General features: G+C 34.3%; 1 protein-coding gene and 1 non-coding gene across 4 annotated transcripts in view; one reads left to right on the forward strand and one right to left on the reverse strand.

Annotated features, from left to right (window-relative positions):
• CEP350 (centrosomal protein 350) overlaps positions 1-25,010 on the forward strand; it is a 155,339-nt gene that overhangs the window by 125,112 nt on the left and 5,217 nt on the right. For all 3 annotated transcript variants that reach the window (XM_061160842.1, XM_061160844.1, XM_061160843.1), the window contains 8 exons: positions 374-518; positions 7,578-7,738; positions 10,409-10,545; positions 13,300-13,382; positions 14,422-16,421; positions 17,288-17,695; positions 17,795-17,941; positions 20,678-20,800. In XM_061160842.1, the coding sequence (XP_061016825.1) occupies positions 374-518; positions 7,578-7,738; positions 10,409-10,545; positions 13,300-13,382; positions 14,422-16,421; positions 17,288-17,695; positions 17,795-17,941; positions 20,678-20,800 (3,204 nt within the window). The remainder of the gene's footprint in view (positions 1-373; positions 519-7,577; positions 7,739-10,408; positions 10,546-13,299; positions 13,383-14,421; positions 16,422-17,287; positions 17,696-17,794; positions 17,942-20,677; positions 20,801-25,010) is intronic.
• Positions 6,819-6,890, reverse strand: TRNAW-CCA (transfer RNA tryptophan (anticodon CCA)). The gene has a single exon. It is a non-coding gene; the product is annotated as a tRNA-Trp (tRNA).

Below are 25,010 nucleotides of genomic sequence, written 5' to 3' on the forward strand. Positions count from 1 at the left end.
TACCAATGATCCAGCAAATCCACTTGTGGATATGTATCAGAAGGAAGTAAAATCACTATGTCGAAGAGATATCTGTACACCCATATTTAGTATTTTTAAAGTTAAAACAAATAAAGGGGTAAATATCACTGATTCAGTAGCCACTCATAGTTTATCGTAAACATCTTTACAAGTATACTTTTTAATAACTTTTTTCCATATATTTTAAAACGTTGAAATCTGTGTAATTGCAAACTTTTTTTTACTTTTTATTTCATGAAGTTATTTAAAACTCTTTGTAAATATTATCTTTAACTGGTTAGTATCTTAAATTTTAAAAGGAATTTCATAATTGTATCACAGAACAGTTCTTATTTGATTTCTGTTTAAACAGTCACCTCCCAAGAGCTGCATGTCTGTGTCAAAGCAAGAGTCTAGCAAAGGAAGCCATAGGACTGGAGGACAAGGTCGTCTGCCCATCAAGTCCCATCAACACTGTTATAGTTGGTCAGATGAGTCATTATCTATGACACAGTCAGGTAAGAGTAACAAGGAAGGAGTTAGTTTTCTTTGTAGTATGTTTGAATTCCTCTTTAATAAGCTTTGTCTATTTGTAAAATGTTATTCTGTTTCTTTGTAAAGGTTTTTTCCTTGCCAAAATTGAATTACATAATTCTTTGCTTTCCCTTGGTAATTTATATCCCTCATTACACAAACCAGGATAAATTGTTATGTTCTTAGACATTAGTTGAATTTTTTGTGTGTGACAGGTGCTGCTTATGTGTTCCCATAGTGCTCTGCACTTTAACTTGTTATACCAGACAGCACATAAATTTAATCAAACACGTTAATTTAATCAACACATTAATTCAACCTAGTGGCAGGTCTCCTCTACTAGAATTTATATTCCTGCAGAGGAGAGTCTTATGTTTTGTTAACAATTATAAAACCAGACCCTAGCAGGTACTTTGTTTTGCACATAGTAGGTACTGTGTTTCTTGAATGATTTAATGATGCCCATGAGGAGGAACAGGAGGTGGTAGAGCAGGATAGCGTAAGTCTCAAGGGAGGAAAAGTAGAGACTGCACATGGCAGTAGGGAGCATTCATTATTTTCCAGTAACCTCTATCCTACTATAAATCCCAGTAGTATGTAGATTATGAAAGAATGAACAAGCTTTACTCTAAAAGACTTCAAGGCATTGATCTTGGGAGACATATCTAGTCAGACAAAACTTGGTTTATGTAGGATTCTGAGGAAGATTAATAACTATATCGAGTGTATGTCTTTTGAGCTCATTTTCAATTTTCTTTGGAGAGTAGACATTTAATAAAGGAAAAGTAAAAAATATTACTCATTTTTTTATCTTTGATTCTATTTTATACCCCCTTTGCTTTCAGTGTTTTAAACAACAGTAAGTCATGGATTTTTCCCATGCCCATATTTACAGACCTCCCTTATTCTTTGAATAACTGCATAATATTTATGCAGGGTGAATATACCATAATATAACCATTTCCCTAGTGATAATCATGTAGATTTTCTTAAAATTTTCAAAATTTCAAGTAATGGTATAATGAATATCTTCATTTATATACAACATGACATGACATGTATGCATTCTTAGTCGTGTCTGACTGTTTGCAACCCTGTGGACTGTAGTGGCAAGGCTCCTCTGTCCGTGGAATTTTCCAGGCAAGAATACTAGAGTGGGTTGCCATTTCCTACTTTCTGACTTGGAGATCAAACCTGCATATCTTGTGTCTCCTGCACTAGCAGACAGGTTCTTTACCACTGTGCCACTTGGCAGCTCTTTTATTTATATTTATATATATTCCTGTTGAATATTTCAGTAGGAATAAATTCTTAGAAGTGAAATTACTGAATCAAGCCAGTAATCGAAGTTGAAGAATGTTGCCTGTCATGTTTATCTGTTGAAAGTGATTAATTTTTTTATATATTTGCTTTCATGTAATTTGGGGAAAAGTTACTGCCAGTGGAGTAACCTTTCAGTGAACATAAACTTGATATTTGGAAATATGGATTCTGATTATTTGTCTTTTACTTACTGGTGACTTTCTTCAAGTTTCCTTCCCATATCTGATATTCTTCCTATCTATAGCAAATGAAATAATATCTTAATCATCCTTGCATGAATTATAAAATAAAGATTAATAATATTTGTAAGATATTATTTTATTGGTAAAATATATTCAAATGAGAACTGTTTTAGAAAAATATCTCTGAGATTTCTAGGCTGTAGATGCCATCTACCTGTTCATGACAGCATCATTCATTATATGTGATATTTATAGGAGTGGTAAATGTTAATGCAGTGTAGTTATATAATACCTTTCTTAGTTACATGATGGAGAGTTTGTTATGAGCCAAATTAACACAATCAACATGTGTCAAATAATGAAGCTTAATTTTTAATCAAGTTATTCTGTTCATCAGGTTATTCTGTCTTGATGTATTTCAGCCAACAGATGTATCATTTTCCTGTCAATTCCCCTATCCCCTTTCTTCCAAAAAAAACCTATAGGAGAGAATTCCATAAAGACAATACATTGATCTAGAGAGTTGCTTGGATTAAAAAAAACTTTTTTCTAGAGTTCTTTTAGATATTACTGATGGTAAACACTATGTAGTAGAATTAGATTTGGGCATGTGGAAAATGTATTCCCATTCACTGTCATAGACTTTTATTTGATCTCTGATTACCCTTCGCTTGTAAAACTTTGGTTTCTTTAGTACTTAAAAATGTAAACATTTCACAAGGTCTTTCATCTGAACTTAAAGTTTCTCATTATCTCTGTTAAATCTTCACAGTCATTGTTGAAAAAGAGTTTTATTTAAAAAGATCACTGCTGACATATCCAATTTTTAAAATATATTCATTTAAAATAATCATTTTGGAGGCAAAGTTGAAACAAAGTCTGTGGAAGTGTAGTGGTCTCCTATAAAATTTTATCAAAGTAACATCTCAAGTTCTGGAAGCACATAAAGTTTATCAAGCTAAAAGAATACACAGCTTTAGCAGATGCAAAGATTTGGGTTTTATATTTCATTTTAGAAAGGTTATAATTTTTAGCTCAGCTTGCAATCCTACCCCCAGTTATTGTTTAGAATTGTTAATTAAATCACTGTAAAGCTTACCAGTAAAATTCAGAGCCTTTTAACTCTAGAACAAATTGAGAGGACATGCACTCATCTCCTCCTGCGATAACACCAGAATTGCAACTAGCTGTTCAATAGCCATCGACAGGAGAATGCTAGAACCCACCATAAAAAGATACTGCACATCCAAAGACAGAGAAGCTATAGCGAGATGGTAGGAGGGGCACAATGACAATAAAATCAAATCCCATACCTGCCAGGTGGGTGACCCAAAAACTGGAGACCAATAATAGCAAAGAAGTTCTCCCACTGTTATGAAGGTTCTAAACTCCACATCAGTCTTCCCAGCCTGGGGATCCCACAAAGGGGCTGAGAATCCCCAGGGAATCTGACCTTGAAGGCCAGTGGAATTTGATTATAAGACTTCCACAGGACAAGGAGAAACAGAGACTCCAGTCTTAGAGTGCACAAACAAAATCTTGCACACACCAAGACCCAGAGGAAAAGAGCAGTCACCCCATAGGAGACTGAAACAAAACTACCTGCTAGTGTTGGACGGTCTCCTATGGAGGCATGGGTTGGCAGGGGCTCACCACAGAGGAGGGGGCGCTGGCAGCAGCAGTCCTGGAAGTTCCCCCTTGGTGTAAGCCCTCTTGGAGGCCACCATTAACCCTTCCATAGCACCCATGGACCCCAGGACTGGATCTCCTCAGGCCAACCAACTGCCAGTGCAGGCCCACCTGTCAGCAGATAACTGGATTAAAGTTTTGCTGAGGAAGGCCCAGATGTTCCCACTGCCAGTCCTTCCCATCAGGAAGCTTACACAAGCCTCTTAGCCTCCTGCATAAGAGGGCAGACAGAAGAAGCAAGAACCACAGTCCCACATTACTGAAACCCACATTACTGAAAGTCAGGATGAAAACGCAGAAAGTAATGTCCCAGATGAAGGGACAAGATAAAGCCCCAGAAAAACAACTAAGTGAAGTGGAAATAGGCAACCTTCCAGAAAAAGAATTCAGAATAATGATAGTGAAGACGATCCAGGATCTCGGGAAAACAATGGAGAAGATGCGAGAAATGTTTACCAAAGACCTAGAAGAACTAAAGAATAAACAGAGATGAATAATATATTAGAAGGAATCCGTAGCAGAATAACTGAAGCAGAAGAACAAATAAATGAGGGAGGACAGAATGGTGGAAGTCACTGCCACAGAACAGAGTATAGAAAAAAGAATGAAAAAAAATGAAGACAGCCTAAGAAACCTCTGGACAACATTAAACACACCAACATTCATATTAGAGGGGTCCCAGAAGAAGAAAGGACCTGAGAAAATATTTCAAGAGATAATAGCTGAAAACTTCCCTAACATAGGAAAGGAACTAGTCAATCAAGTCCAGGAAGCACAGAGTCCTAGGCAGGATAAACCCAAGGAGGAATACACTAAGACACATAGTAATCAAACTGACAGAAATTAAAGACCAAGATAAAATATTAAAAGCAAGAAGGGGAAAACAACAGATAACATACAGGGCAACTCCCATCAGGCTATCAACTGATTTCTCAACAGAAACTCTACAAGCCAGAAGGGAATGGCATGATATATTTAAAGAGATGAAAGGGGAAGAAGCTGCAACCAAGAATACTCTACCCAGCAAGACTCTCATTCAGATTTAATGGAGAAATCAAAAAGCTTTCCAGACAAGCAGAAGTAAGAGAATTCAGTACCACCAAACCAGCTTTACAACAGATGCTAAAGGGATTTCTCTAAGCAAGAGACACAAGAGAAGGAAAGACCTACAGAAGATGGATCTGAAACGGTTAAGAAAATGGTAATAGGATCATATATATTGATACTTACTATGAATGTAAATGGATTAAATGCACCAACCACAAGACATAGACTGGCTGAGCAGATGAAAACATGTGCATGTATGCACTTCCACTTACCACTTCACTCTACTTAACCCCCCAGATTGTATGTAATTATTTTATATTATTAGATTAATCATGTTCCCATTATGGCTTGCAGTTGTAATTATCTTTTATTTTTTGTCTGGCTATTGATTGTGAAAACTGATAAACATCTTTTACTATTGTGATTATGTAACTATTACTCACTTAATACCATTGTATCATGATTGTTTCAACAGAAAAATAATAGAATTCTATATCACCAAAACTACCATTTAATAGAAAAACCTGTAATCACTTTTTAAAATTCAAATGCATATCAGATTATCTGGGAATGTTTTGAAAAATCAAATGCCAAGATCTGCTTTTTTTCCCCAAAGCTCCAGCTGTGTTTCTAATGAGCGACCATGTTTAAAAACAACTGGATTTATATGATGATCTTTTACTTTCATCTAGTTTGTTTCATTTTTTTTTTCTATTTTATATTCAGTGCCCCCGTTTCCCTTAGTTTATGGTTTCCAGTTCCTCCATCTCCTCTTTTTTGTGATGTTGTTTCTCAAGCCCTTATCAAGCATAGTAGAGAAGTTTTTGTATACATATATATAAGTAATATTGCCTAACTAAAACGTGTATGACATTTGACTCAACTTGTTTGACTTAGTATCAATAGAATGCTAGATTTCTAATTTTAAAAAAACAGATATGCAACAAGGAACAAAGATTTACTGTATAGCACAGGGAGCTATAGTCAATATCTTATAATAGACTATAATGGAAAATAATCTGAAAAATAATATATGTGTATATGTATAACTGAATCACCTTGCTGTGTACCTGAAACATTGTAAGTCAACTGTACTTCAATAATATATATATATATATATAATGAAAAAAATAAAATGGATAAATTAAGCCAAAAATAAATAAAATGAATTGATTATTTTCTTCAGAAATTAAAGGAGAACATGAGGAAGATACTCAGTTGCTATCTCCTCACCACCACCTTTTTTAGGTTTAAACCAAAAAATATGTTACATAAAATATGGCTACATAAAAATCTTTTATGTGTACTAATACTACCACCATTTATTGAGCTTTTTATAGTAGTCCAAGTACTGTGCTACATGCTTTATGTATCTTATTTAATTTTCACATCAGTTCTAGAAATCATTAAGTGACAAACACCTTACTAATTACCAGCAGTAGATTCCAAGCTAAAAATGACTTCTGTTATTGCTTCATTTTATGAGTGTTGATCAATAAATAGTGAACCTCACTATTCACTCAGGGCTCAGTCTGATGGCACTACTGGTATAAGATGGGATAATTTTCCTAATACACCTTAAGTCAGGAGACAAAAGTGGCAGGAACTTAGATGTCATTATTTCTAATTTAGATATTTAGATCACATTGCAAAAAAAGGACTTATCTTTTCAAAATAAATTCTGTGATTAGTTCTTTGCAATTTAATCTGAAGTGCTTTAAAAAAAAAAACCTGGTTGTTTATGTTGTAATGTTGTAATGTACATCTAAGTCTTCAGAGTTGTATATAATAGTATTTTTCTTAAAAGACTATTTAAAGACTATTAAATGCCTCATTCATCATTAGTGTGTGGAAATGACACCATGGTATGATTCAAGGAGGAGATGTCATTTTTTTTCTATGTAATTTCCATGGGCAGTGAAATAGGCTGTTTTTAAATGATGCTTATTATTATTATTATTATTATTGATTTGACTGTGCCAGGTCTCAGTTATGGCATGTTGGATCTTTAGTCGCCACATGTGAACGGCACATGGGATCTAGTTCCCTGACCAGGGATTGAACCTGGGCCCCCTGCACTGGAAGCACAAGTCTTAGCCACTAGACCACCAGGGAAATCCTAAGTGATGCTTATTTTTATAAGATTTGTGTGATGCTTACAATGAAATGTCTTTTTCATGATTTTGCTATGACTAAACATCTGCTCTGTATGTGTGCATGTATGTGTCTAAATTGTTGGGAAGAAAATAAGATTTAACTATAGCTTTATTTCATTTATTTTAAATGTTTTAAGAACTTCCAAAGATTATCACAAAGTATATTTCTTCATAATTTTTGTCTCTCTTAAGCCATTAGTGGATGACTCACAATCAATTTAAAGTGGTAAAATTCTAGTTTGATTTTAATATGACTTTAAAACTATTAAACTATCTATTAGTAACCAAGAGGAGGTACAGTTAGGTATGGCTATCCTGTTACTGAGAAATAAATCCTTAAAGATTGTCCAAGTTTTGCTAACCAAAAGTTTTTCTACTTCCAGCTACTTATCAAGACAGAGTATCTTCAGATTTGCAAACTTTATTTGCAGTTTCAAATAGCACAATTAAAAGGTGAAAATAAAAAGGAAGAACACACACCCTCACCCCTGCATAGAGATTTAGGAAAAGGGATGGAAATCACTAATAATTTTTTCTGAATCTCAAATTTTAAATGTTAGATTCACTTTACATTGGTGCTTTCTATTAATAGTTACTGAATTTATTTTTGTTAAAATGACGTTAAAAGGTTTTATATCTCTTTCAGAAACTACATCTGACCAGAGTGACATTGAAGGTAGAATCAGAGCCCTGAAGGATGAGCTGCGGAAAAGAAAATCAGTTGTGGACCAACTCAAGAAGGAACAGAAAAAAAGGCAAAAGGAAAGACTCAAAGCCCAAGAAGCCAGTCTGATCAAACAATTGGAGGTTAGAAATAAGAAGAAAGGGGTTTAATTTCAAGGCTATTGTAAACATGAAAGAAAGAAAGAAAGTGAAGTCGCTCAGTTGTGTCCAACTCTTTGGGACCCCATGGACTAATGTAGCCCACCAGGCTCCTCCGTCCATGGGATGCTCCAGGCAAGAATACTGGAGTGGGTTGCCATTTCCTTCTCCAGGGGATCTTCCCGACCCAGGGATTGAACCCAGGTTTCCTGCATTGCAGGCAGACGCTTTAACCTCTGAGCCACCAGGGAAGCCCATGTTTTAGGCATTAATAAAGTGATAGATTAAAATTTTTCAGTATTAATTTCATGCCACATTTTAACCTAACTTTGAAAACAAAGAAACTGAGGTGTCTGAACAAACTCTTTGCTTGAAATGTTAAATATTTTAATATCAAGTATTAAAGTAAATAGTACAAGTATTAAAATGAGTTTTTTTCCCAAAGAGGAAAGACTGGGCCTGTGAAAGAAAGCTTGATATCCATCTTTAAGGAAAGAACCATTAGATAAATAATCCTGGCTATTGGAACTGTTAACTGCCTTTTCTTTTCGTTCTTTTTTTTTTTCAAAGAATGGTGTTTCATGCCACCCAGCTTATTAGTATGATTCTTTGTACTATTTGAATGGCTCCTAAATAGTAACTCTAAACTTTGAGTTTCCTTCCAAACTCTAGCAACCTTCCCTGATTCTACCCTACTCTGGAAAGCTGGTTTTTTGTTTGTTTGTTTTGTTTTTAGCTTTAAAAGCATGTGGGCACCGAAGGTTTTACTGACAATTCCTCCAAATATTTTTTAAATTAATTTATTTAATTGGAGGCTAATTACTTTATGGTTTTTATATCTTTCTTATTCTGTTTGTTCCTATTCATTCAGATCCCATTGATTCTTTTTTCATAAATCTTGCTTGTCCCATTCCATTCCTACTGACATCAAGCTGTTTGGGACCCTGATGTCTTCTTACCTCTATAGTGTGCATAGCCTCTTACATGTCCTTGCCTATGGTTTCTTCCCTATAGCTTACATACATTCTGTCAACCTAGTATTTCTAAACACCATATTCATTACAGAACCAGTCTGAAGTTCCTGTTGGTCATAAGAATCCCTTCTCAAGGCCTCACCTAAGATCATTCAGTTTCTTCTCAGTCACTTTCAGTAATAGCAAATTTCAGATTTTCAAGGCAGTTGATTTCATGGTTGGACTCCAGGTGCTCTAAGTGCTAAAAAGGTCTTTGTTATGTTTGGGCAAAATTTCTGTTCTTTTAATCGTCCTTGTGTGGTAACACCAAGCATGTATTCCTCCTTTATTAATATGTTTATTAATTTAATCATCAAATATTCAAGCACCTTTTTATGTGCTGGAAACTCGGCTAACTACTGTACACATATTTTTCATTTTTTCCTCAAAGCAACAAGGTGTGGATATTACTATCCCTGTTTTACAAATGAGGAAACTGAGTTTCAGTGAGATTAATGATATCCAGAGATATACAGCTCACATATGTTAAAACTAGGCTTTTAATTAGCTTGAATTCCAAATTCTGTACCCTTACCATTACACTACGCTATCTTCCACATAGAAAATAAACCTGCTAAGAAATATGGAGAAGATAAGACATTTGCATTAGTACACAATACAGAGATGGGAACAGGAATTGTAACTTGCACACATGTTTAGAAGAAAAGTGATTAAGATTCAGTGACCATGCTGAGAAGTTCATGCTGGAAACTAGTGAGAAACAAAATTTTAAAATGAAGATCAAGTTTAGGCCTTTAGAAATCAGACTGATGAGTTTGAACTTCATCCTATAGGTCTGTAGTGCTCAATCTGACTATACATTAGAATTAATCAAGGAGATTTTTTAAAAAATACAAATATCCAGGCTCACTCCCAGAGATTTTGACTTAATTGGTCTAAGGTGGGGGCCAGGATTTAAATGAAATACTATTACATTTAATAGCATTGCCCCAAAAGTTTAATAATATATACGTCAACCAGAAAAATACCTAGAGAAGGATATAAAGATCCATCTCATTCAACATTTTATTAAATGATTTAAATAAAGGCAATAAAAAGTTCTTTATTTAGATTTTATAATTATAGTGTATGTATGCAGTATAGTATATAAATTAGTGAAGCTTTATTTATAGAATGACTAATAACTAAGAAGTATTTTTGAAGTTCTGTACTGTCATGCTCCCAGCCACTCCCTTCTCTTTCCTTGGGATCTGTATTCCTAAAGTACATACCCCGAAAGAAGCTTACTGCCATTGAAACTCAGTGCAGTGGCTAAACTTAAAAATATCAGGGAAGTATTAGGACATCCTTTAAAGAATCAGTAAAGAGTTTTTTTTTTAATATGGCAGGGCCTGAATTATTGCTTCATAAGTATTAAGTTTCTGTAATTGAGATTGTATCATTTCCTAGTTGATATTAGTGTTACATTATACATCTTGCTTATACATAGCCTATTTCAAGAAGGCTATGAAAACAACTGATTTTAGAACTCTGAGAAATAATACTGATGCAGGGAGTAAAAATTTTATATTAACATCTTTTTTTACTGCTTGAATATTTTACCATTAAATGTATTGTTTTCTAATTTAAGATAGTTTTTAAAAATTCTGTATAGTGACTCCTCTGATTTTTCTAAACGTAGTCATATGATGAATTCATTAAGAAGACTGAAGCTGAGCTTAGCCGAGATTTGGAAACCTCACCAACAGCCAAGCCTCAGATTAAAACGCTCTCCTCAACTTCTGAAAAACCCAAGATCAAGTCCCTTCCACTGCACAGGTAGAAATTTTTGATAACTAACCTGTATCCTGCCTTATTTGCAAAAGAAATAAGGAACGGTTTTTAGTTGAAGCTAACTTTTGAGTAACTTTGAAATTGTAGAAGTGAAAATACTGGTTTATGGTTTTAGTGTCATTAAAGTATATTTGTTGTTTATGGTATAATCACAAATCAAATTTATAATAAGGCACAGATTTAAAAATACATTCTGAAATCTGGTAGGTGCAGTGAAAATAATACTCTCCAGCATTGTTGTTACAGCTTCATAAGTTGGAATAGTTGTTTTGAAAAACAATTTGGCAGTGTTTCAGAAGTCAAAAACAGTCTGTAACTTTTGACTCAATAATTCCCATCTGAAAATCTAGCTTGAAAAAATGCAAACTACCAAAAATATCTATTTGCATGAACATGTATATCATAACTTCTTTTGTATTAATTAAACACTGGAAGCAATCTTTACATCCAGAAATGGGTGAATAACCCTGTTAATGATGGTTCTTTCCAGGGATAGAATATTATGCAGTCATTGAATGCAAATACAGAAGATGCAGAGTAGCACCATTAGAATGTATAATATGGTAAATAAGGAAATCAGTTAGGAATATTTAAAATGAATTTTGAACAACAAGCAGAGGTTATGTAGGTCAGTGGGACTGAGAAATAGTGGGTATATCAGAGAGAAAGGCACTGGTGAGTGACCAAAAGCAACAAAGAGCTTGGCATATCATGGAAGCAGAATGTGATAGGATATTGCCAGAGTTAGGAGAAGAAACTGGAAAAATAAAAAACAGATTGTGATAATATTGTACTCAAGCATTTTTAGCATTTTCTTATTCACTTTCTTAGAAGATGTGAAACCTTGAAAGGCAATATTTTAGGATATTTTTTGTTTCTTAGAAATGTTACATAAGCTCATTACAATTAATTTAGCATTACCTGGGTTTAAATCCTGGCTCCAGCACCAGCCAGCTATTTAATTAGGGGCAAGTTATTTAACCTCTCTGTACTTCAGTTTTTTAATAGGGATTTATATCCCTACAAGAACACCTGAGTAATAAACTTGTCATGAAGGTTAAAAGACTTAACTTAGAACACTTCTGACACACAGTTAGCACTATGTATTAGTTTTATTATTATTGCTACTAAAATATTGAGGGAAGTGGTAGAAAGGAATAAGTTTAAATCATATCATACATAACTATCCCAAAATAGCAGACATCAACAATTAGATATATTTCTTTCTCAGATTTTTTTCTAGTTAGATTTTGTGTGTATTTTTGTTACATATATATTTTCCCTTTATGTTACATTATATGTAAGTTTTATTTTAATTTCTACATTTCACTGAGTGTTTTTATAGTTTTATTAACCAAGTTACTAAGGATTTTAACTGGAGAATGATAGAATCATATTTCTCTTTGAGAAATCTTTTTGACTACAGTATGAAGGAAAGATAGAAGGGGATAAATTTAGAAGCAGGGATAACAGTAGTCTAAGCCAGGCCTCAGATAATCCACTGTAATAAAAATAGAGAATAAGAGATAGATTTTAGGAATATTTAAGAAGTATACTTGACTAATTAAAGTTATAGATGGGAAAGCTGAATGACTGTCATATTTCTCTTAAGTAGTAGTTGGTTGAGTCAAAGTTACACTAACCTAAATGGAAAATCAGGTGTTCCTCAGTGGGAGGCTTATAATTTTGGTTTTAAAATGTTAATTTTAAGGTACCTATAGTTCATCTAAGTGGAATTATCCAGGAAAGATGTTAGGGTTTTATATATATATATATATATATGTATATATATATATATATATATATATATATATATATATAGGGATGATCAACATATAGATCATGATTGAGGCAATAAATATGGCAACATTTGGATGAACCTTCTTCACCCAAATAAAGTATGCATTCAGATAGAATAAAAGGGAGCCAAATACTAGATATGATAAAATAGCAACCTTTAACGAGATTAAGAAGAAATAGGAGTAGAAGGCAAATAATACGACTTTGCAAATAAAAAGAAAGCAAGAAAATGAAGATGGTAAATGTCAGATTAAAGCATAAAAGTGAACAGTAGCATAGCATCAGATGACAGAATAAAGAATGGGGGGAGGGGAACTTTGCTCAATATTCTGTAATAACCTAAATGGGAAAAGAATTTGAAAAAGAATAAATATATGTGTATGTGTAACTGAATCAGTTTACTATACAACTGATACTAACACAACATTGTAAATCAACTATAGTCCAGTATTAAAGGGGGGAATTTTTTTTTTTTTAAGCATGAGATTTACATATAAGCTAAGGGGGAAAAAAAAATCACCAAATTGAAGGACTAATGACTGTAGAAAAAAGAATGGATAGTTGAAGGATACTATCAGTGACTGTGGAAATTATGGGATTTGGGGAGGAAAGAAATTTGAGCAAATGTAAGAGATACACCTTTTTCTTCTTGCAGACAGAAGGAAAGGCAATTGGGATGGCTGTGAATATAGATAAATTTGTAGGTAAAAAGGTTGAAGATAAGATTCATGCTGATGGCCTCTCTTTTCCTCATTAAAGAGGAAGATCATCTATTGAGAGTGACAAAGGCCCGAAATAGGCTTGGTGAAAGTGGCAAAGATTGGAATACTCCTGTGGAGTAGAAAGAAGTAGTTGTCTTAAGAATTGACTGCTTTTTGTTACCAGTTATTATAGTATCAGCAGTACATTTATTTCTGTTTATTAATTTTTCTACTTAAGATCTGAAACAGCAAAGAATTGGAAATCACTGACAGACTCAGAACGATCCAGAGGATCCTTGGAGTCTATTGCTGAGCATGTTGGTATGTAACTAGAAAAAAATAATCACACTGTATCTACATGGGCTAAAGATTTATACAAATGCCTATGCAATTCTACCTCTAGGTTATTTGGTTAAAAAAATGAATTTCTTAAAGATAATAGATCACTTAATATTTTAAGTTACTTTTATATTTTAAAGTGATTTACAAGTTATGCATAAGTTTATGAATCAGTCTTTATTGTCCCAATAACTGATAAAAGCTGAATCATAAAGACATTGATCTAAAATGGCTATGAGGGTATCATCAGCATCTCAAAATTCTCCCTTAATCAGATTTGTATCTGATTATGTAATTGTCAGCCTCCACTATTTCTCAGGTGTGTGGTTATATACATTTTTTTCTATTGAGTCCAAAGAAAAATAAGAACTATTGAAAATAAAGTAAATGAATTAGAATTGAGGCATGAAAAAGCCTACCTGGCAACAATGACAAAGTAGCGATTTGAATTCAAAACTTTTAATTCTTGGTTTGTTGGTTCATTGAGTCTTACTTATTTTCTTCTTATTTAGCAGTTTTAGCTCTTAAAGTGCTATATTTGCAGAAATAGTTAGGGTTTTTTTTTTGTTTGTTTTTTTACATTCAAGAGGTTAGTTGAAGTCCCTGGGAAAATTCATTCTTTTAGAAGTATATATACTAGTACATTTGTCCCTCCTTTATTGCTTTTGTATTTGAAGAACATGTAATATGCTTCATCCAATTCTGTGTTTGCATGATTTGAGAATCAACTTCTCCGTAAACTTTGATTCATTTTTCTTAATTTTCTAACTTAAGACAACACTTAAAAAATTATACCAAACTTCAGATTTTTAGTTATTTTTAAATGTTCTTTTTATTGTTGGTACCATATAAATTCATAAAGGAAAAATTTACTACATATGGTAACCTATAAAACAGGTCATATTTACTGACCAGAGCTTTTTCTCACTAATATTTGGTTTTTATTTAAACTTTGGTTTCAGAAATTGAAAGTTGTGATTAGATAATTTTGATGTGACTTTTTTCTTCTTCCCCCTTTAAGATGCTGCATTGACAGGTTCTGAAAGATCAGTATCGGAAAAATCTTCATCTGCCTACGCAAAGAGAATGACTGAATTGGACAGTCGGACAGAAGAGCACTTTCAGACTTCTCCAATTCTCAGATCATCAAGGAGGACAAGAGCAGAATCTGGAGATTCTCTAGAAAATGTCCCGTCATTATCTCTTCTCAAAGAATTAAATGCCTCTCATAGAATTCTGGATGTGTCAGGTGCCAAGGCTGAAGAAGAGTCTAGTCAAAAATCAGAAATACAAGAAGTAGAATATGCAAAATTGGAGGAGAGTGCAATTGAAGATGCCTATTCTAAACAGTCTAGGAAGGCTGATGTCTTCCTGAAGCTAGACCTGGAACAGGGAGATTCATCTGAAATTCTTTCCAGAAAAGATCTTCCTTTAGATTCTGTAAATGTTCAGAAAGACTTAGTTAGATTAGCCATTGAAAATCTTCATAAAAAAGAAACAAAAGAGAGACAGTCAGACGAAGATATCAGTCATAGTCCAAACATCCAATCAGAAAAAGAGACTCATGTACAAAAGAATATAAAGAGCAGAGACTCATCTTGGTCACAGCATCTACTTGCATCTAAAGAGATACCGTACTTTGAAGATTTTGAAGTATCGTCTTTCAAGAAAGACATTTCAGCTGAATTGTACAAAGATAACTTTGAGGTGGCGTCTCTGTTGTCTCTCAGGAAAGACTCTCAGTCTTGCAGAGAGAAGTTACAGGCAACAAGCATCTCTAGAAGTAGAGCCACTAGCTTTGGTAGTGATGATGAAATCAGCGAGTGCCTCAGTGAGAAAAGCCTTTCTATTCATAGCAGCGTCCACTCTGAAAGGCTGTTAGAACTCAAGTCCCCTACTGAGCTTATGAAAAATAAGGAGCGCAGTGATGTAGAGCATGAACGGGGAGTTACTGAATCCCCTTCCTTGGCTTCAGCTTCTCTTGCAGATGAATTACTTGATTTCCACATTGGCGATAGGGTATTGATTGGCAATGTTCAGCCAGGAACTCTTCGGTTCAAAGGTGTGACTAGTTTTGCCAAAGGGTTTTGGGCTGGAGTGGAGTTGGATAAACCTGAAGGAAATAACAATGGAACTTATGATGGCATTGTATACTTTGTGTGCAAAGAGAAGCATGGGATTTTTGCTCCTCCTCAAAAAATTTCTCACATTCCAGAAAACTTTGATGACTATGTAGACATAAATGAAGATGAAGACTCTTATTCAGATGAGCAATATCAAGATTATAATCAAGAACAAAAAGATACAGAGGGTCCCAAGTCTGACAGAGAAAAGGATACAATTGAATATTTTTATGAGAAATCTCTACCTAGTATGCATGACACAGAAGCCTCAGTTGATAGAAGCCTTAAAATGGAGACAGACAATATACAGGACATTTCTGGGGTCCTCGAAGCCCATATTCACCAGCAGAATTCAGTGGACTCACTGATGTCTTCAAAGGAAAACAAAGACCTTGTTTCTGATGCCACAGAAAAGGTTTCTTCTGTTGTAGAAGACGATACTTTAGATAATACCTTTTCTGAAGAATTAAAGAAGCAACAACAGTTGACTGAAAAGGAAGAGAACTTATATCCCGAAGTTTCAGAAAAGCTTTCTACCCCACTTCTGGACCTGTTAGCAAGAGAGAAAAACCAATTGGAAGCCCAGCTGAGGTCATCTGTAAGTGAGGAAAAAAAGTCAAAGGAACAGCTAGAAACAGTCAGCTCACTGACAGACAGTTTGCTCCAAGTCTTTGTGAAGGACACAGTCAATCAACTACAACAAATCAAAAAAGCTAGGAATGAAAAAATCCAGCTTAGCAATCAGGAGCTTCTTGTTGAGGATCAAAAGAAAGTACCACCCCAAGGCCTATCCCAAAATCTTGAGGAACAGTCACCAAGCGTTCCGGGTTGCTTCTTAAGGTCTGAATTGGAAGATGAGAAAGAAGAGATTTCCTCACCAGATATGTGTCCTAGACCTGTAAGTATTTTGTTTAGAAAAAAATGTCAATTAACCTTGCCTTTGTGGCACATTTTAATTCTGTAACTACTAATAGGTATTTTGGTGATATGTTGTTTATTAAATAAAGATCACTGTACTAGTTTTTAAAGGCCGTGTAGCTATTTTTCTGTCTGAAGTATAATTGTCCTCTATTATGTCATGAGTGGTCACTATAGAGTTGTCACAAACACAGGCAGGTTTATGCTGGGTTGAAAACCCCTGTATACTGTCCACAGATTAGATTCCCTTCCAGATTTACTGAACAAATTTATTCCATAGAGATTTCCATTGTTTCTCAGCCCAGTTCTCTTCTGCCTGTGAGATGATTTGCTTACATATCCACTCAGTCACAGTTGCCTTGCAGAAACTGCCAGTTGTGGTGTTGACTCTGGTAAAACTGAAATATGTCTACTGTGACATATGCTCAGACCATCAGCTTGTTCAGGCTGCCCATGGACACTTGAACAGCAGTAATGATTTTGAGTAACTTGAACCAGATGATCACCAAAGGTGAGAAATTTTATATCTCATTTCCATATCCCAGAAGTAAAATTCTTCAGAAGCAGAGTAATGGTGATACAAAAAGGAAAAAACTAATCAATACACATTTTGTAAAAACTGAATAATAAGACTTATGTAAGCAGAATTATAGGAAGCAGTATAGTTTTTCCTGAAATTGTTCGTCAGTAGCCACTTTATTTTTATTTTGCTTGTTTATAGAGAAATAGCAAATATACAAGTAATATATGTAGTTTGTCTTAAAAAAAAGAAAAAAAAAGCCCAAACTTGTTACGTAACCTGAGGTTACTAAATGGTGATCTGTTTGAATCATTCCATTTCTGTAGGAAAGTCCAGTATTTGGTGCCAGTGGGCAGGAAGAGCTTGCTAAGAGACTTGCTGAACTTGAGATCAGCCGGGAGTTCCTGAGCGTGTTAGGAGATGATCAAGACTGGTTTGATGAAGACTTTGGTTTGAGCTCTTCTCAGAAGATCCAAAAAAACAAGGCAGAAGAAACAATTGTACCTTTAATGGCAGAACCTAAAAGAGCTCCAGAAAAGCCATGTGAAACATTACTGGCAGTCCCACATACTGCAGAGGAAGTAGAAATTCTTGTACATGATGCAGCAGAAGAACTTTGGAAATGGAAAGAATTAGGTCATGATCTTCACAGCATCAGTATTCCTGCAAAACTGCTTGGCTGTGCCAGTAAGGGTCTAGATATAGAAAGTACTAGTAAAAGGGTGTACAAGCAGGTATGTAACAGGGAAGGATAATTCTAATTTTTAAACTTCTCACTATTGTATGAAATTTGGATTCTTAGCCATTTAATTTTGTTTCTTTTTCTTATCAAGGCGGTTTTTGATTTAACAAAAGAGATTTTTGAGGAAATATTTGCTGAGGATCCCAACTTGAATCAACCTGTCTGGATGAAGCCATGTAGAATCAACTCCAGTTATTTCCGACGAGTGAAAAATCCAAATAACCTTGATGAAATCAAGGTAAACTGGAAACTACAAAGTATCTCCTTTTTTTTTTTAATTTGATCTTCTTTTTGTACAGATCTATAAATGTCATTAAAGCAGGTACTCGTGTATTATTCACTCTTCTGCCCTCAAGACCTGTTCCATAGTAGGTGTTCAGTAAATATTTGTTCATTCTGTCTGTGAGCAAAAGAACAATGAGGGTGACAGGGAATCCTGAACCCTCAACTTTTTGCAAAATAAAACTTAACAGTAATTTCATATACATACATTTTATAATATTTTTAAGAAATTAGCAAGTACTCAGGGAGATAAATTATTGGAATTCATATGAGTTTTAGGTGAGTTCTTAATGATTTAGAGATAGGTATAATACTGTAAAAGTATCAGAAGACATATATCATATATGCCAACCCTAGGCACATAAATGATATAACCTTTCCATCTTTGATTTTCGAGGTTTCAGATTGGTTATGTGGTTTTGAAATATATAGGATAGTGTGATATATAAAAAATATTGCTTGTTGTCCAAGAAGCCCCTGAAAAGATTAAGTGCCCTGAAGCTACAGGGACTCTCAGCAAACCAACTTTAAAATCACTGGGTGAAAATCTCTCTGCTTGTTCATCTGTTCTTAAAATATAGCAAAGGTTATATTCCCATTGCAGTGCCTTTCAAACTTTAATGTGTATCTGAGTCACCTGGGGATTTTAGTAAAAATGCAAATTTCTTACTGAGTAGATCTGGAGTAGGACCAGAAATTCTGCATTTCTGCAAGCTCCCAAGTGATGCTGCTGTTGCTGACTCTAGGATTATTTTGAGTAGCAAGGCTCTAGAATTATGTCTCCCAAACTTATTTGATCATAGAAACTATTTTTTCCCCAGAGAGTCTGCCTCCAATTACTTACTTTACTTATGTATTATCTTACATTATCCAGTTGTATATCTGGGCGATCAAAATACATTAAAGGAGCATACACATTAATCTGGTATATAACATGAAAGGAGGCACTGTCTAAACAATTTGGTCTTTTTTTCCCTGAGATGTAATTAACACATAGCAGTATATTAGTTTCAGGTATTTAATGTAATGATTTGATCTTTGTATATACTGTAAAAAAGAGCACCGCAGTATGTCTGGTTAACATCCGTCACCACACATAGTTACAAATTTGTTTTGCTTGTGATGAGAACTTTTAAGATCTCTGTTAGCAACTTGGAAGTATATGATACAGTATTGTTAACTATAGAAAGCTTTTAAAAATACTCATACTGACAGAACACCAACAGATATCTATGAGATGTATGCTTACATCAGAGGTAGGCAAACTATGGCCTACAGGCCAAATCCAGGCCACCACATGTTTTTAAAAAATAAAGTTGCCATAACCACACCTCGTTATTTACATCTTGTCCACGCCTGCTTTCCTACTACCAACAACAAAGTTGAGTAGCTGCAGTAGGGACCATATGACCCACAAAGCCTGAACAGTTACAGTTTGGTCTTTTACAGACAATGTTTGCTGACCTTTGCTTAACTTAAAGCAGGAGAAAAAGAAGTTTTCAAAGATTGACTTGATGGATTAAAAAAACAAAAACTTTTAAAATAGTATTCAACTTTGAGAAATGAATTATCAGAACCACCTGGGGGGCTTTTTCAAAACCCCAGTGCACTCCATTCCTTTCAGCCCCCAGCAGTTGATGAATGCATGTGTGTGTGTGTGAATGTGAGTGTGAGACATTGTTTTTTTTTAACAGAGCAGCCATAAAAAGTAGTACTATTTTTTTAAAAAGTAATACTATTTTATTGATAACAACAAACATGTTGAAATAAGGTACATAATATATACCAGCATTAATCAGACCATGTACATCATTATAACACACAATGATACTTCCTACCAATTTTAATATTGCTATAGCCAGGCTTCCCAGCTGGCTCAGTGGTAAAGAATCTACCTGCAATGCAGGAGAACCTGGGTTCAGTCCCTGGGTCGGGAAGATCCCCTGGAGAAGGAAGTGGCAACCCACTCCAGCATTCTTGCCTGGTAAATTCCATGGACAGAGGAGCCTGGCCGGCTACAGTCCACGGGCTGACAACGATTCAGACACAACTTAGCAACTAAACAGCAACAGCAGCATCACAAATGAGTGTCTTGTATGTCTGTGTCCTCGGGTCATTGAAGAATACCTTCTATGAGGCAGGGTTAAAAAAAACAGCAACAAAAGTATTGTTAAAGCATTTTGTAAAGCTTTTTTTAAGGGTGATAGTTCAAATACTGTTAGCAGTAAAATTACCATGCCTCTCAAACTGAAATGTTGATTAGTATTTTTTTAATTTAACATACTTGAATCTTGGTGCTTCAAAATAACCTATCCCAACCAAAGCCTTATTCAAAGATTTACTTTATACTTTCTTTTGTAGTTTTGCCAGCTTGAAGTAAACTAATGGTGGTTCTTGGGTAGAGGGGACTCTAAAGTGATTTTTGTTTTTGCAAATTCATGAGTGGGTTTTACTTTTTTTTTTTTTGTATGTTGTGTAGAAACAAAAAATGCTTTTAAGTGAATAAAGTCTGAGCCTTTAGGAATGCTGTTCTCTTCAAATTGCTAAGTGGAACCGTAAGTGAAAGAAGTTTGTATTAATGTGATCTTTTTTTTTTAATAAACATTGTATTCTTAGCAAAAATCTGTTTACTGCTTTTTAAATGCTAGGTCTCAGAAAGTTTATGTTTCATGCATTCCTCTTATTTTCACAGAACTTCATAGCAACCGAAGTACTCAAGCTATTCAGTCTTAAAAAGGAGCCAAACCACAAAACAGATTGGCAGAAAATGATGAAATTTGGAAGAAAGAAAAGAGACCGAGTGGATCATATCCTGGTCAGTGTCTATAACTGAACTGTTTTTATTTGACCATCTTTTCCAAAATCAGAATGTAGTTAGATTCTAAAAGGAAAGGAAATATAATTGATCCTAAGTCTATGATGTGCCCATGTGCTTGGATCTATCCGACTCTTTGCGACTCTGTGAACTGTAGCCCACCAGGCTCCTCTGTCCATGGGATTTTCCAAGCAAGGATACTGTAGTGGGTTGCCATTTCCTCCTCCAGGGGATCTTCCTGACCCAGGGATTGAACCCATGTCTCCTGCATTGGCAGGAGGATTCTTTACCACTGAGCCATCTGGAAAGCCCAAGTCTATAATAGTAAAGTCTTAAAGTCTTCGGTTGCTGCATTTCTTTCTGCCCATCAGTTTGGAAAATTGCTTTCTTTTAAATTCAGTAGATGAATATTTAACTTAATAGTATCTTGTAGATGTGGAGAACTTGAGAGATAAAAAGTTTGGAAACAAACTTAAGGTTCTGAATTTAAAGAGACCAGTATAAACTGGGGCCAGACCACCTGAATTTAAATCCCTGTCTTGGCACTTTACTTGTGTAATCTTGGACAAATTAGTCTTTTTGTGCCTCATTTCTCTATCTGCAAAATGAAGATGATAATAATAGTACCTACCTGATACAACTATTAAGAGAATTAAATGAGTATTTATGTATATATATATATATAGAACCGTACCTTACACATAACTCAGTAAACATTAGCAGTTATCATTTCATCATCACTATTACTATCCAGAAATTTAGTTGGATAGGATTTATTCCATTTTGCAGTATATTTTCTAGCATTAGAAAAGTGCTTATCAAACAGCAACAAAAAAGAAAAAAAAAGGGAAGGAGAAAAAGTCTTCCATTCTTTCTTCCTTAAAAGAATGTTACAATGTTAAGTAGTATCCAACCTTAGGAAACTCAGGTGTTAGTTGATTCAGGTTTGTCTCCAAGCATTTTCACTCTGGACTTTATATTTTTTCTATATTTATATTCATATCATGAAAAAAATGTAATGCTTAAGTTTATCAATTTTTTCCAAATATGTACCTCTAGTGCTTCATTTACTCGGTAATAACTTTACTAGATAAACATTTGTTAAATATTCTTTCTCATAACTTACTTGATCCTCACAATAATTATATGAGGTAGGATGGACTAATGTTACTCTGTTTTACAAATGAGATTCAAAGATATTAAGTGACTTACCTAACAAGTAAGAGCAGGACTTTAACCAATTCATAGATCTTTGCCTCTCAAGGTGAACTTGCTCTCATATTTCTGCAGTGGTTTAGATCTGAGTTAGTAATTAACATGATGTAACTTCTTCCACCTCTTTAGAAATTAAAGGAAAAAGCACACCAAGAAACATTAATTTATTCTACTATCAGTTGAATTGATCGTATTCCCTATAAATCATCTCTGTGCATGCATTTAGCCAAGAAGTGTGCTAATTAAGGACCAGTGTTATAGTAGTAAGCAAGACAGACATAGTCCCTGCCTTCGTGGATTTACAGTTTGTTGGTGGAAGCTAGCCATTAGTATATAATTTACACAAATATGTAATTATAAATTATAAAAATAGAAGAATAGCGAGTTATTATAAAAGCATTGAGAGGAAACTGATCTAATGAGGCTGGTCAGGAAAGGCTTCCCTGAGGAAGTGACAGTTGAGCTGAGGTCTTAAAGATGAATAGGTACAACCTGAGTTTTGTGTAGAGAGAAGAGCATTTCAGGGAGAGGAGACTACATGTGCAAAGACCTGAAATGGGAAGGCGTGTGGAACCGAAAAGTTAGTGTGGCTGGAGAGTGAGCTGAACTGCCTGGGCCTATGTAGCTTTTTTCATGAGTTCATTTTTTATAATGTTTAGTGAAATGATACTGTTAGCAATTTGAGTTCGTTAATCAACAAGAAACACTAAATAAACTGGTCATGGTCACCATTTCCACTATTATATTTAGCCAATTTAGCATTTGGAGATTCTAATTTTTGTGCATTTTAGAGGGACTGAGATTTAAAAGAATTTTCATAATGTAAAACAAATTTTGCTGTCAGTTCAAAAGAAAAGGGTCTCAAAAATAGAAATTTCAAATAAGTTTTTAAAATTATATTTATTATAAATAATCATGCTCATTTTAAAAAATGTAAAGTATGGATTAATAAAAAAAAAATAGTCATGATAATCTTACCAGGTAGATAACTCTTAATTATTTTGACATAATAGCCTTAGAGTTTCTTTTTATACAAAGAATTTTTTTTTAATGATTGGGATCATAGTTTCTTTCATATTCTGATTGTTTTTACTTAATTAAATGTGGATATTTTCCTGTTATTAAGTGTATATCATTTTAAAAATAAATTTCCATTTTAATTTCTGTGGAAATAGTCCATTGTGGAATTGTGTATCATAATTTATTTAATCAGTTAATCATTTTTTATTCTTTGAAATAATAAATATCTTGCAATAATAAATATCTTGTAATAAATATCTTGCAATATATGGTATATCTTTGTAACTGTTTCCAATAATTTACTCAGTAAGTTCTTAGAATTGATGATTAAAAGTATATGCAGAATGTTAAAGCTTTTGTATGTGTTCGTCAGATTATTTTCTAGAAAGGTTGTACCAATTATACATACTCACCAGCATGGTACAGGAATGATGCATCTTTTTACCTTTGCCAATACTGGCTAATGTTTTGATCTTTGTGGAAAAAAAAAAAAAAAAAGAGTTCATTTTTCTTTTAACAATTTTATTATTAATGAAGTTAATTTTTTTGCCAGTTTAATGACTATTCCAAATGTTTCATATGTTTAATAAATATATTGGAAGTACAGAAAAGAACAGAAATTAATAGAGAACCCACTGTTTCTGCATCTCTTTCATTCTGAGTTCAGTTTTCACCTTTGTAGTCTTTGTCTGTACATCTTTTTTATTTCAGCTCTTACTCTTTAATTATAGTTTACCTGAGTATTGAATTCTAGGCTCGTAGCTCTTTTTACTTCAGCAATTTGAAGATATTATTTCATTGTAATCTGACCTGTGTTGTTGATCTTGAGGAATATGCTGACAGTCCTTTATGGGGGAATTTGTCTTTTCTTTTTGTTTCCTTTTTAAGATTGCATGTGTTTGTATATTTGTTCTGCATTTTCTCTGGATGTGTCTAGTCATGGATTTATTTTTATTCTTCCTACTTTGGATTCCCTGAGTTTATTGAATCTGTAGATTCATTATCTTTATTCAATTCTGGAAAATCCTCAGCTATTGTCTCTTATAATATTGCCTTTCCCCAGTTCTTCCAATTCCCTCAGGTACTTATTTAGACATCTCTTTGACTTTATTCTTTTTGTTTCTTGTCTCTTAATTCCTCCCCTAAGTAGTTGCAACACTTGCCACTCTTTTAATCCCTATTTATTCTAATACTTATAATCTCCCTCCTTTCTTATGATTTCTTTATGAATTACAAATATTTTTTATTATGCAAGAACTTTTTTGCATTATCTTATGCTACCATTTTTGCTGGAATTGATAGTCTTGCCAGCTAGTTTTCCTATACAGGGTTTGGGGCTTTTTTTCTTTTTCTTTTTTTTTTTACATACTTAAATTTTGTTTATAAGTGATATTTGGGGGAAAAAAATAATAAGTGATATTTGGGTATTGTAATTCAAAAGATCAGGAGAAGACAATGGTTAATAATTTCGTCAGCTTTATGGAGTGGCCTCCATCCCACTCACAATATCATTACTTAATATAAGTCTAACCTGTTTCTTTTATAAAAAGTCTACACTTTGGTCAGTCATGTCCAACTCTTTGCGACCCCATGGACTGTAGCCTACCAGGTTCCTCTGTCCAAGGGATTTTCCAGGCAAGAATACTGGGAGTGGGTTGCCATCAAGCAAACCATCTTGGGCAGTTTGTTCTGATTTGATTCCTTTTAGTTTACTTTCAGTTCAGTTCAGTTCAGTCACTCAGTCGTGTCCGACTGTTTGTGATCCCATGAATCGCAGCACACCAGGCCTCCCTGTGTCCATCACAAACTCCCGGAGTTTACTCAAACTCATGCCCATCGAGTCGGTGATGCCATCCAGCCATCTCATCCTCTGTCGTCCCCTTTCCTCCTACCCCCAGTCCCTCCCAGCATCAGGGTCTTTTCCAATGAATCAACTCTTCGGTGGCCAAAGTACTGGAGTTTCAGCTTCAGCATC

This window comes from Dama dama, chromosome 14 (genome assembly GCF_033118175.1).
Source record: "Dama dama isolate Ldn47 chromosome 14, ASM3311817v1, whole genome shotgun sequence".
NCBI classification, from domain to species: Eukaryota; Metazoa; Chordata; class Mammalia; order Artiodactyla; family Cervidae; genus Dama; species Dama dama.